This window comes from Caretta caretta, chromosome 6 (genome assembly GCF_965140235.1).
Source record: "Caretta caretta isolate rCarCar2 chromosome 6, rCarCar1.hap1, whole genome shotgun sequence".
Taxonomy (NCBI): domain Eukaryota; kingdom Metazoa; phylum Chordata; order Testudines; family Cheloniidae; genus Caretta; species Caretta caretta.
In genome coordinates, this window is record NC_134211.1 from 68,553,895 (window position 1) to 68,566,758 (window position 12,864).

Sequence of the window (12,864 nt, forward strand, 5' to 3'; positions counted from 1 at the left end):
ACAAGATAAAACTCACTCAAAAGCTGAAGGGAGGGGAAACCTTAACAATGTGATGGCACTTAATGTATTTGTATTCTTGGTTTTCAGGATAAAAAATTTAATTTGTATGTGAAGGCTACAGACTGGTAAGAGATCTATCGTCTTTGGATGTTAATGATTTTATCAGTTGAATTCTGCTCTCTCCCTGTCTGTTTATAGAAAGAGTTTGCTTACTGTATGTCAACAATTTGTGCAAACAAATTAAAAGCACACAACCTTTAATTAATTTATATAGAAAGCTGGAACTTTATATATAAAAAGAACACGGCATATTCTGTACCCAATATTTTCATCAGTTTAATGAGACTCATGTATAAAATAGAAGTAGTGGCAGAGTTAGCAATTTGATATCTGTATTTGCCCTGTTGTGTTGGTATCCTGTTCAGCACAATCCATAATCTGTCATGATGCTGTTTAGATATAAAGTTGATCAGTTACAGTCAGCAAAGCTTATTCTACTACAGCTCTCAAAAAGGCATTGGGCTTTAAATACAGCCACCAGCTTATATCTAAAATATAGCAGGATCCTTCAGAAATTACTTATAGGAATTAATTCCCCCCCCCCTTTTTTTTTTCTTGCTTCTCTCTCTCTCTCTCATGCTCATGTTAAATCAGTTTGTCTATATAGGACTGTGGGAAAGAGTTTTCTGTCAGATTGACTCTCTTTGGAAATGGTTGATTGTCTGCACTGTAAGTTCTAAAATTGGCTATCAGTAACAACATGCAATATGTGTGCCTGTGTTTTTTTTCCTGGTCTGTGCTCCAGCTCAGAAGACCTAGACGTGCGCTTAGGGTTTGACTTGTGCACAGAGGAGCAGGATTTTCTGTGTAAAAGGAAGAAATATGTTGCTGCTGCTCTGAAAAAGGTTCTCCAGCTAGAGGAGGATCTGCAGGATGATGAGGTAAGTGCAACAGAATCCCAGATGTTCCCCCTCAGCTCAAATGAGCACTCAGCAACTGGACACCTAATGTGATACATTTACTATTATCAAAACTTCTGAATGGTCAGGAGGCCCTCGATTCAAGCAGTGGCCCTCTGATACCAGTATTCTCATCCATCACATCAGTAGACTTAGTTGTCTTACCCCTCCCCTCCTCTGTCTCCAACACGCTTGACTCCTTTGCCACACAGAGTCCATCCCAATAAACCTCAGCCATGGCTCATTCCAAAAATCTGCTTCCTCATTTCCTTTTCCCGTGTCACCAAAAGCCTGTGAATGAAGTATCATGACCCCACTGTCTTACTCCAATCACATTTGTTCTCTCTTTTTTAGTTCTGTCACAGTCCTGGTCAAACAATACTACTTTTGTCTCATTGACACCCATGCCCACAATTCCTGTTATTCATTTGTTACCTTTGGCTTCCCTAAAATCTTCCCCCATTCTGCACCCTTCTTTCTTTCCATGAAAGATCCTGTCAATTTCACCAAACAGAAAATTGACACAGTCCTCCATGATCTCTGACCTCCTTCTTCTTACTTGCCCCATCACCTTCTATTACCCTCTTCTTCCTTTCCTGACTACTCTCTTTACCAATCTCAGCAACTCCATCTCCTCCCCACTCCAACTTTTCCTTACTATCACCCCTCCTATACTTCTTCCTTAACCTATCACTGTGCTCTAGCTACTTTCCATCACAATGTAAGTATGTTCTAGTCTTTATCCATCATAAGCATCTGTACTTCTCACCACCTGCCTCTCTAATGACTGCCCGACCTCCTTTCCTCTTTCACCTCACAACTGACAGAATGCACCATTTACATTTGTTGCCCTGAATTAAATTTCCTTCTGCTTCATCTTGCATCCCATCCCAGCTAGTTATCAATTTCTCCCTCCAGCAAAATTGCTCGCACTCAAAGATTTTAATAACGTCAAAACCTCAGGCTCTACTCCATCCTCATCCTCCTTCTTCTCTCCAATGCTTTGGACACTATTCATAATTATCTCCTTCTTGACACTTTCCCTCCCTGAGCTTTTGTGATACTATCCTCATTTGGTTCTCTTCCTGCCTTACTATTTGATTCACTGTACCTCTTTCTGTATGTCTGTTTTGTCCCCAGGGAAAGAACCGTTCCTCTTTTTGTGTTCATACCAAACAGTACATTTCAGGTACACTGGAAACAAATAACAATAATACTTGAACAAAAGCAACTTCTCCTTCTTCTTTGCCTTCACCTTGCCCCACTTAGTCGGGGTTGGAGGCTCTTGTTCTTTATCTCCAAGCATTCCTATCGAGTGCGTCTTCCAACATGTCCTCTTTACTAATATAGAACTACCTTTTTCTTGGTCTTCCTCATGGTCTTCGATCCATGACAACCAGATCTTATACTCTCTCACTAGCATACCCCATGTCTCATCATTTCATGTAACCCAGAAATCTAGGTCAAAACTCCCTCAACTTTTCTACGATAGGGCTACCCACTTCATGGCTCATACGATTTCATTGTGTAGCCTATCAGCTCTTGTCTTACCCAGCATCCACCTGAGCATTCTTATTTCAGCTGTGTAACATCATTGTTCTTCTGTCTTCCTACTTAGAGTATAGCAGTAAGAATATATTACTGACCACCTGAACAGGGTGGTGATGGTGGTTGTGAAATGCTCAGGGAGATTATAAACACAGAAAACCTAATAATAATGGGGAATTTCAATATCCGTTAATTTGACTGGCTACATGTCACCTCAGGACAGGATGAAGAGATAAAATGTTTAGACACCATTAATGTGTACTTCTTGGACCAGCTAGTCCTGGAACCCTCAAGGGGAGAGGCAATTCTTGATTTAGTCCTAAGTGTAGCACAGGATCTGGTCCAAGAGGTGAATAAGCTGAACCACTAGGTAATAGCAACCACATTGTTATTAAATTTAACATTCTTGTTGGGGGGAAAATACCAAAGAAACCCACCACAGTAGCATTTAACTTCAAAAAGGGGAAACGACACAAAAATGAGAGAGCTAGTTAAATGGACATTAAAAGGAACAGTCACAAGATGGAAATGCCGGCAAGCTGCATGGAAACTATTTTAAAACACCATGCATACTCCAAAACTAAATGTATAAACCAAATTTAAAAAAAACAGTCAGAGGATAAAAAATGCCACAATGTCTAAACAACAGAGTAAAAGAGTCAGTTAAAGGCAAAAAGACTTCATTTAAAAACTGGAAGTTAAATCCTACAGAGGAAAATAGAAAGGAGCATAAACTCTGGCAAGTCAAGTGTAAAAGTATAATTAGAAGGCCAAAAAAAGAATTTGAAGAGCAACTAACAAAAGACACAGAAACTAACTGCAAACATTTTTTAAGGACATCAGAAGCAGAAAGCCTGCCAAATAATCAGTGGGACCACTTGATGATCAAAGTACTAAAAAGCACTCAGGGAAGACAAAGCCATTGTGGAGAAGCTAAATACATTTTTTGCATCAGTCCTCACTGCAGAGGATGTGAGGGTGGCTCCCACACCTAAGCCATCCTTTTTAGGTGACAAATCTGAGAAACTCTCCAAAATTGAGGTGTTGATAGAGGAGGTATTGGAACAAATTGATAAACAGTAATAAGTCACCAAAACCAGATGTTTTCACTCAAGAGTTCTGAAGGAACTCAAATATGAAAATACAGAACTACTAACTGTGGTATGTAAGCTGTCGCTTAAATCAGACTCTGTACCAGGAGATGAGATGATAGCTAATGTAATGCTGATTTTTTTTAAATGTCTTCATAGGCAATCTCAGTCTGGTAAACCTAACTTCAGTACCAGGCAAATTGGTTGAAACTATTGTGAAGAAGAGAATTATCAGCCATATAGATGAACATAATACGCTTTTGTAAAGGGGAGTCATGCCTCACCAATCTATTAGAATTTTTTGAGCGTATCAACAAGCATGTGGAGAACGGTGAGCCAGGGGATATAGTATACTAAGACTTTCAGAAAGCCTTTGATAAGGTCCGGCAACACAGGCTTTTAAGCAAACTATGCAGTCCTGGGATAAGAAGGAAGGTCCTCTCATAGATCAGTAACTGGTTAAGAGGTAGGAAACAAAAAATAGGAACGAAATGGTCAATTTTCACAGTGGTGAGAGGTAAATAGCAAGGTCACCCAAAGATTTGTACTGGGACTATTGCTGTTCAACATAGTCATGAGTGATCTGGCAAATGGGTAAACAGTGAGGTGACAATGTTTGCAGATGATACAAAATAGTTAAGTCCACAGCAGACTGTGAAGAGTTACAAAGGGATCTCACAAAACTTGGTGACTGGGCAACACAATGGCAGATGAAATTGAATGTTGAAAAATGCAAAATAATACACATTGGAAAACATGATCCCAACTATACATACAAAATGATGGGGTCTAAATTAGCTACTACCACTGAAGGAAGATCCTGGAGTCATTGTGGATAGTTCTCTGAAAACATCCACTCAATATGCAGCAGCAGACAAAAAAGCTAACAGAATGTTTGGAATCATTAGGAAAAGGATAGATAATGAGTCAGAAAATATCATAATGCCTTTATATAAATCCATGGTACACCCAAGCATTGAATACTCCATACACTTCTGGTCACCCCATCTTGAAAAGATATGTTAGAATTGGAAAAAATAAAATAATTAGAATTGCCGGAGAAGGGCAACAACAATATGGAACAACTTCCATATGAGGAGAGATTAAAAAGATGGGGACTGTTCATCTTACAAAAGAGACAACTAATAGGTAAGGCTATCATTTTGTCATAGAGGTCGCAGAAGTCACGGAATCCGTGACTTCAGCCCACAGCGGCTGGGAGCTGCAGGGTCTCCCTGCCATCTCTGGCGGTCAGGAGCTGTGGGGTACTGCGGGGGCCCCAGGAGCTGTGAGCCGCTGTGGCTAGGGTGTCCAGGTGTCCAGTTTTCGACCGGAATATCTGGTTGAAAAGGGATCCTGCGCCAGTCCAGAGCACCCTCCTACACCCCAAACCTGTCATCCCCAGCTGGAGCCCTCCCCCTCCCCCATAGCCCAATCCCTTGCCCCATCCCTGATCCCCCCCATGCCCTCCAAACCCCTCAGTCCCAGCCCCACCCCAGAGTCTGCACCCCCAGCCAGAGCCCTTAGACCCTCTGCACCCCAACTCCCTGCCCCAGCCCAGAGCTCCCTCCTGCACTCCAAACCCCTCAGCCCCTGTCTGGAGCCCTCTCCTGCACCCCAAATCCCTCATCCCTGGCACCACATCAGAACCCACACCACCAGCCGGAGCCCTAACCCCCCCTCCCACACCCCAACTCCCTGCCTCAGCCTGGAGCCCCCTCCCATACTCCAAACCCCTCAGTCCCAGCCTCCTACACCCCTAATCCCTCATCCTCTGCCCCACATCAGAGCCCTCACCCTCCCCTCCCTGCACCCTAACACTCTGCCCCAGCCTGGAGCCCCCTCCCACATTCTGAACCCCTCATTTCTTGCCCCACCCCAGAACATGCACCCCCAGCCAAAGCCCTCACCCCTTCCACACCCCAGCCCCCTGAGCCAGCCCAGTGAAAATGAGTGAGTGAGGGTGGGAAGAGCAAGTGACAGAGGGAGGGGGATGGAGTGAGTGGGGGTGGGTCCTCGGAGAAGGGGCAGGGAATGAGCGGGGCCTCAGAGGAGGGGAGGGGCAGGGGTGGGGCAAGGGTGTTCTGCTTTGTGTGAGTAGAAAGTGGGCAACCCTAGCTGCGGGCGGTGTGGGAATCCACAGCTCCTGGCTGCCACGGGCAGAAGAGGGCTCTGAGCTGAGCACCTCACGGCCACTGTGTGAGTGGCAGGGGCTCCCTGGAGCTCCGAGTGACCACGGGCGGTGGGGCTACCCCGCAGCTCTGAACTGTGGGTGATGGGGGACTCAGAGCTCTGAGCCAGGGCCCCCACAGCTACCCAGCCGCTGTGGGCAGTGTGGGGACTCCACAGCTCCCCATTTTGTCATGGATATTTTTAAGTCACAGTCAGGTCATGGGCTTCTGTGAATTTTTCTTTATTGCCCGTGACCTGTCCGTGATTTTTACTAAAAATATCTGTGACAAAATCTTAGCCTTACTAATAGGAGTTATGATAGAGGTCTATAAAATCATGAATGATGTGGAGAAAGTGAATAGGGAAATGTTATTTACCCCTTCTCATAACAACAGAAGCAGGGGTCTCCCAATGAAATTAATGGACAGCAAGTTTAAAATAAACATAAGGAAGTATTTCTGCATATAATACACAGTCAACCTGTGGAACTTGTTGCCAGGGGATGGTGTGAAGGTCAAAAGTATAACTGGGTTCCAAAAAAGAATTAGATACGTTCATGCAGGATAGGTCCATCAGTAGCTATTAGCCAAGATAGTCAGGGACACAACCCAATGCTCTCGGTGTCCCTAAAACTCTGACTGCTGGAAGCTGGGACTGGATGACAGGTGATGGATCACTTGATAATAGCCCTGTTGTGTTCATTCTCTCTGAAGCATCTGGCACCTGTCACTATCAGAAGACAGGATATTGGGCTAGATGGACTATTGGTCTGACCTAGTATGGATATTCTTATGTTCTTTATTGGCCAGCATTCTTCATTGGCCAGCCATACATCACAACAGACCTAATCATGTCTTATACACCTTGCACTTTAGTTTACTTAGCATACTCTTACTGCAAAATAAGCCAACTGCCTCCACTTGCACCAAGCACTCTCCACGTGATTCCTAACATCTGCATCAACATTCCCATCATGGCTCAGCACTGAACGATGGTATTTGAATTGTTGCACACACTTTAACTCTATACCAACTAGTTGTACTGGCTTCTCATTGTCCCTCTTAATAAAGCATCACATGGATTCCATCTTTTGTTAGTTAAACTATTTTCTTCTACTGCTGCCCTCCATTCTTCTAGATCTCTTTCCAGTTTGTATTTATCTTCATGGCACAATATAATGGCATTGGTGAAAAGTATGCTCCATACAGCCTCTCCCCAAGCCCCTTGTGTGAAGGAGTCAATTACAATCGGGAATAGAAATAGATTTAGGACTGATCCTTGATGGAGACCTACCTTCACAGTGAATGGCTCACTGTCGTCACAACTGTTTCTTGCTGCTGTTGTGCTACCCTTGCAAATGTCCATAATAGTCTGAACGTATGTCTCCAGCAGATGGTGCAAATGCAGACACCGCCATATCACTCGGGTCTCTGTGAACTCTGTAAGAAGCCTTCTCTAAGTCCACAAACTAAATGAAATTTCTTGTATTTCTCCCTCTACTTCTCCTGCAATGTGTGGGCTGCAAACATTGCATCCAGCGTTGACCCTTCTGACATAAACTTGACTTGGTTGTCACTTATTGATGCTCCAGTTGCTTGAAGTGTCTTTTCTCACTAATTCTTTCCAGCCATTCATCACATGACTCATTAACTTGAGGGGTCAGTGTGATGGGGTGTACCAGGCCCCCTGCTGGAGGCCGCACGGTCCTATTGCACCTTGCCCCAGGAAAGCAGTGGCAAAGGTCGGTCCTCCAGGCCCGCCTAAAGAGGCTTCATAGAAGCAGACAATCACAGCCCAGCAGGCTCAGATAAAAGGAGCTGCAGGGCCTTAGCAGCTTAGTGCCTGGCTGGGACCAGAGGGCCAAGGAAGGGTCCTCTCTGGCCACAGGAGCCTGAGGGATAGCCAGTTTGTTCTGGCTGCATTTTGCTTAGCTGGGTTTGCAGGAAGAGAGAGGCCCCAAGAACCTTAACCCTGAAGTAAGGGTGAAGAAAAAAGGGGCTAGATAGGAAGAGGCCCAGGGAAGAATCAGCAATGAATTGAGATTGAGCAGTGCATAGCTGCTGTTTTTAGGGTGCCTAGATTGGAACCTGGGTGTCAGGAGACCGGGTTGAAGGCAGTCAGGCCTAGTGGTTGGAGTCTGACGGCAGGACCGGTTGAGACAGGTCCAGAACCAGGAAGCAGGGCTAAAGGTCAGAACTGGAGTCAGAGTCTGAATGCCACAGCCCAGGGTCAAGACAAAGTGGGTGTTGGGAATCAGAACCGAGGGTTGGAACTGGATTACCGGGAGTCAGAGAAGCCAGGAGCCAGGCTGGGACAGGATAGGAACAAGGCTGGGTACAGGGCAGGATCTGGGCTGGAGCAGTGGAAGACCAGAGCAGGAGCAGGGCTTTGCAAGAGATGGGCACAGGGAGGCAGAGGGTCTGTTGGCACGTGCTTTGAGCAGCCAGCAAGCTATTCATGCTGAGGTTCCTCAGCCAATCAGGCATGGCAGTCCATCAGGCAGCCTAGCTGGCTCATTAGGGTGTCAGGAGTACTGAGCAGTGTCACCTGCAGGGTCTTACTCCTGCCACTGGAGTAGTGAGCAGGTCTGGGTTCCCCTATCGGCTAAAAGCAAAGCAGTGTAAATCACACAAAAGGGCCAGGGCTGAGCTAGGAACCCAAACAAAGGGCTGCGTTTAAAGGAGACCAGAGCCAGGACTGAAGATTCTTCTAAGCACAAATAAACTGTTCCTTTATCAGACAGTTTAATACCCCTAAGGGATTCAATTGGGCTTTGTGACTCGGTCGGAGGGCCAAGCCACGGAAGACTTGCCAAGTGAGGTCAACAAAGCTACAGGAGGTGATAGCAGTGGAAAAACCTTGCAGTACTGCAGCAGCAGCTGCAGGACGTGCGCAAGAAGCAAGTGCCCTTCCCCATTACAGTTAGTAATTACTACGTTCTTCCACATCCCCTTTATGCTTGAAGATAGAGACCATATGCTCTTCCCCCATTAGCTGGGTATTTTTTCCATTCTGGAGGATTAATTTAAAGAAGTTGATCATCACCACCACCACTGCCTCATGGCCCAGTGATTTAAATACCTCAGTTGCTACACCATCTGGTCCCTCTACCTTCCCATGTGTCATCTTTGGTGCTGTCTGACTCACAAACACAGTGATAGCTCTTGTGAGGTGGTTGTTTGCACATACTTAGCTCAATGATTTCCTCAAATTCTCTCCATTGAGCAATTTCTCATAAAACCACTGACGTCTCCTCATGATTTTGCTACCTTCCACCAGTACTCTTCCATTTTTGTTTTTGATACACTCCACAATTCCCAAATCCCTAGTGCTTCTTTGTCTGATCCTCGCGAACCTCTATATTCCATTTTGCCCTTCCTTCCTCGATAATCCTACATATAAAGCTTTAAGTGCCTGACCCTTAGCTTCTGCAACCATTATTTTCACCTTTTTCTTTACCAGCCTATATTCCTCATAACTGTCCACTGTTCTTACTTTCTGCCATCACTTAAACCTTCCTTCCTTTTTTTATTTTCTGTTTCCTGCACATCATTAGACCACTACCATATCTTCTTTCATTTGTCCACACACAGCTTGTGAGCTTTCTGTATTACATGTGGATATTTTTCTCCAAACCTCATTGGTATCATCATGGCTGGTTTGGTCATTGTCTTACCTCTATAGAACCTCATCCTTAAATCTCAGACTAACTTCCCTATCTGCAGGCCTCCATCACTTTATCCTTTGTTCCACAGCTCATCTTTTAGTGTCCCCTCCCCCACCCCAATTGCCTTTTTCACCTAGAAGTCTGTTACATGCAACCTATGTTGCTCTGCAATCTGCTCTCCTGGGATCACTTTAAAGTCTCACATTTTTTTAGATCTTTTCTCCTTGTCAGGAAGTAATCTGTCTGGGACCTGTTGGCACTGCTCCTGTATATAACTAAGTGCTTCTCCCTCTTTGTGAAATGTATATTGGCAACAATCAGGCCATGGGCTCTGGCTAACTCTAAGATATCCTCACCAGCTTCATTTCTGGTACCAAAGCTTCATCCTCTGGCAGTCATTCTAGCTCTCACTGTGTTCTCTCATATCTATTGAGATCTGCTATGATAATCAGGTACTCAGAGTGTGGTACTTCACTTATCACTTGGCCCATGCTATGTGGAACTCCACCTTCTCCTCTCTCATACAGCCAACCTGTGGCACATATCAGCATATAACATACAATTTTTGGTCTCTGTCAGTGCTATTCTAACTTTCATCAGCTGGTCACTCTTTCTTTGGATGTCCACTATCATATCCTGTAATATTTCTGCTACTATTATTCCTACGCTATTCCTCTTCGCTGCTGAGCATCATCTTGTAGCCTCCTTGATGTACGTGGATTTAAATCCCTTCCATTTTGTCTCTCGTATACAGGCAATGTGCACTCTCCTTCCCTTCATCATCTCAGCTACTACTTTTTGTTTCCTTTTCATTGTTCCCGCATTCAGGGAAACCAGACATTACTCTTAGGCTTGCTATTTTTAGCCATATGTACCACAATGTGGTAACTTGACCATTTTCCACAGTCGTCAGACAAAGAGGTTGTGTGTCACTTCTGGGTAGGGTGACCATATTTCCCTATGCTGAATACAGGACACCTGGTAAAATTACTCATATTCAAGTGAGTTCAATAGCAATCAATAGGAACTATGCAGTACAAACGTTCAAATTAACATCAAGTTGACTGAGCCCCTGTTAAAAAGAAATACTGAGTAGTTCGATTCTTTTTATTTACCTTCTTATCTTTAAGGCTTTAGGGTTCATATGGGGAGGGGTGACATCCCCCCCCATCCACACTTCTGTACACCTCTCTCACACAGGGGGAGTGACCAACCTACCCCACCCTCCCTGCCTGGCTGGGCCCCTGGGATGGACCCGCCTCTTCTGGCATGGGAGGGATGGGAACGCAGCATCACATACCCTCTGCCCCAGATTTGTGCCAGGGTTCACACCAGAATGTGACCAGCCGCAGCCTTTCCGCACTGTACGGGAGGGAAGGGACAGGAGCTGCTTCCAGCCACAGGGGAGGAGTGGGGGGGAAAGGAATGACCTGACAAAGGTCTTTGCAGAGCTCATTTCTTCTCTCCCCTTGTCCTTTCCTCCTCGCACAGTGTCAAAAGACAGCTAACACCTCCAGGCTGCTATTGGCCACCAACATAATCCAACTGCCTCCGGCTACAGCGTGGGCTGAAAGGGGTTAAGCCCTAAGGATGCATTGTGCACCAGGGCCCAGGGAACCTGACTGCAGGGGCTTCATGGAACCTAGCCAGGGAAGTTGCTCAGCAGAGGAGGGTGTCTAGGGGGCGGAGCAGCCCCAAGCTCTCTGGGGGCAGGACCCCGGGCGAGGGGGGTTAGGAGAAGAGGGCGCTAAGCTCCTGCTCTGGGGCGGGAACAGGCTGGAAATCACTCCCTGCCCCCACTCCAGAGCTTAGCTGAAGGGCGGATAGGCTTCCCCATAGCAGCGCTGTGCGGGGCATTGGCACATACAGGGCTTGGCTCCTCCTGACCAGTGCCCTGGGCCGGAGGGTCTTGGGCTTTCCCGGGGCACCAGCCCAGCCAGAGGCAGTGGGGGAAGGAAGGAGCCTGCTGGCCAGGCTATTGATGAGCTGAGCACTCTGACCAGGGGCTGGTTCTCCTCACAGCGCTGGGAGCGGGATGCACCCTGCAGGTGAGATATGGAGGAGCAGCGGGGCTGGGAGGGGGGCAAGGGACAAAGCAGGGAGAGGACAGCAAGAGGGGGAGCGTGTAAAGGGCAAATGGGTGGGCAGCAGAGGCAACACGTAACTGGCTGCCGCCTGGTGCCTGCCGCACTCACCAGCCACCGCAGAGCACAGCCAGCACCTGCCGGAAATGGGGGGGGGGGCGGAGCCCTGGTGACCAAGAGCCAGCACGCAGGGGGGGCTGCGCTGACAGACTAGCAGGGGGAGCGGCTGGCCCCACGTGCTGCATCTTTGCCTCGTCACCAGCCTTGCACACCTACTGCCATCATCGGCCACTGGGCCCCCACCCACTCACTGCTGGTGGGCAGGTGGTTGGCTAGCAGGAATCCAGCCAGCAGCAGGACCCACCAGTACTGATGTGGGGGAGACAGAAAATATGGGACAATTTGCCCATTTTTAAGAAAAAGTTGGGACACCTGCAGGAGGGCTTAAATATGGGACTGTCCCTTTAAAAATGGGACATCTGGTCACCCTACTTCTGGGGGACACCTTACCCTTTGTATTGATATACTTATTGAAGATGAAGACCTGTGGAACATGTGTGAATGACACAACTTTTACAAACTGGTTAGCCACGCTTGACATTCTTGGTTTGAAATTGGAGTTTTTCCTTCTCCTAGGTGGACTGCCTGCATGGTTAGAGAGCCCCCATCTGCCTGGGGCAAGCTGCTTATAATGCGCCAGACCCCCATCCTTCCCCCCCCCCCCACACTTCCAGTTAAAAACACCTCTGCCATGAGAAGGCAAGTGGTAGGAGTTTGGCTGTTAGAAGCTATGTATTGAGCCAGCCATATGAGGCATTTTCTAGGGCAGTGGTGGGCAACCTGTGGCCCACGGGCCACGCACGGCCCGTCAGGGTAATCCAGTGGCAGGCTGTGAGACAGTTTGTTTACACTGACCATCCGCAGGCACGGCCGCCCGCAGCTCCCAGTGACTGCGGTTCACCATTCCCAGCCAACGGGAGCTGCAGGAAACAGTGGCCAGCACATCCTTGCAGCCCGCATCGCTTCCCGCAGCTCCCTGTGGCCAGGAATGGCGACCTGCAGACACTGGGAACTGTCGGTGGCCGTGCCAGCAGGTGGTCAATGTAAACAAACTGTCTTGCGGCCCGCCAGTGGATTACCCTGACGGGCCGCGTGCGGCCCATGGGCTGCAGGTTGCCCACCACTGTTCTAGGGGGAGCCCATCCTTCAACCCATCTCGGCTTCAAAAACTCTTTAGGAGGAACAAAAGCAACTGAACTTATAATAAGTCCTTCCCTTCTCTATTCCAAATCTATTCCAAATAGAGAAAGCCTGAGCTACAGAGGTTGGGTCCAAATCAGATT

General features: G+C 47.1%; 1 protein-coding gene across 1 annotated transcript in view; it reads left to right on the plus strand.

The window, feature by feature from the left end:
* LOC125638718 (cytosolic phospholipase A2 epsilon-like) overlaps positions 1 to 12,864 on the plus strand; it is a 38,078-nt gene that overhangs the window by 14,727 nt on the left and 10,487 nt on the right. The window contains exons 11-12 of the mRNA XM_048854801.2: positions 88 to 125; positions 806 to 941. Coding sequence (XP_048710758.2) covers positions 88 to 125; positions 806 to 941 — 174 coding nt within the window. The remainder of the gene's footprint in view (positions 1 to 87; positions 126 to 805; positions 942 to 12,864) is intronic.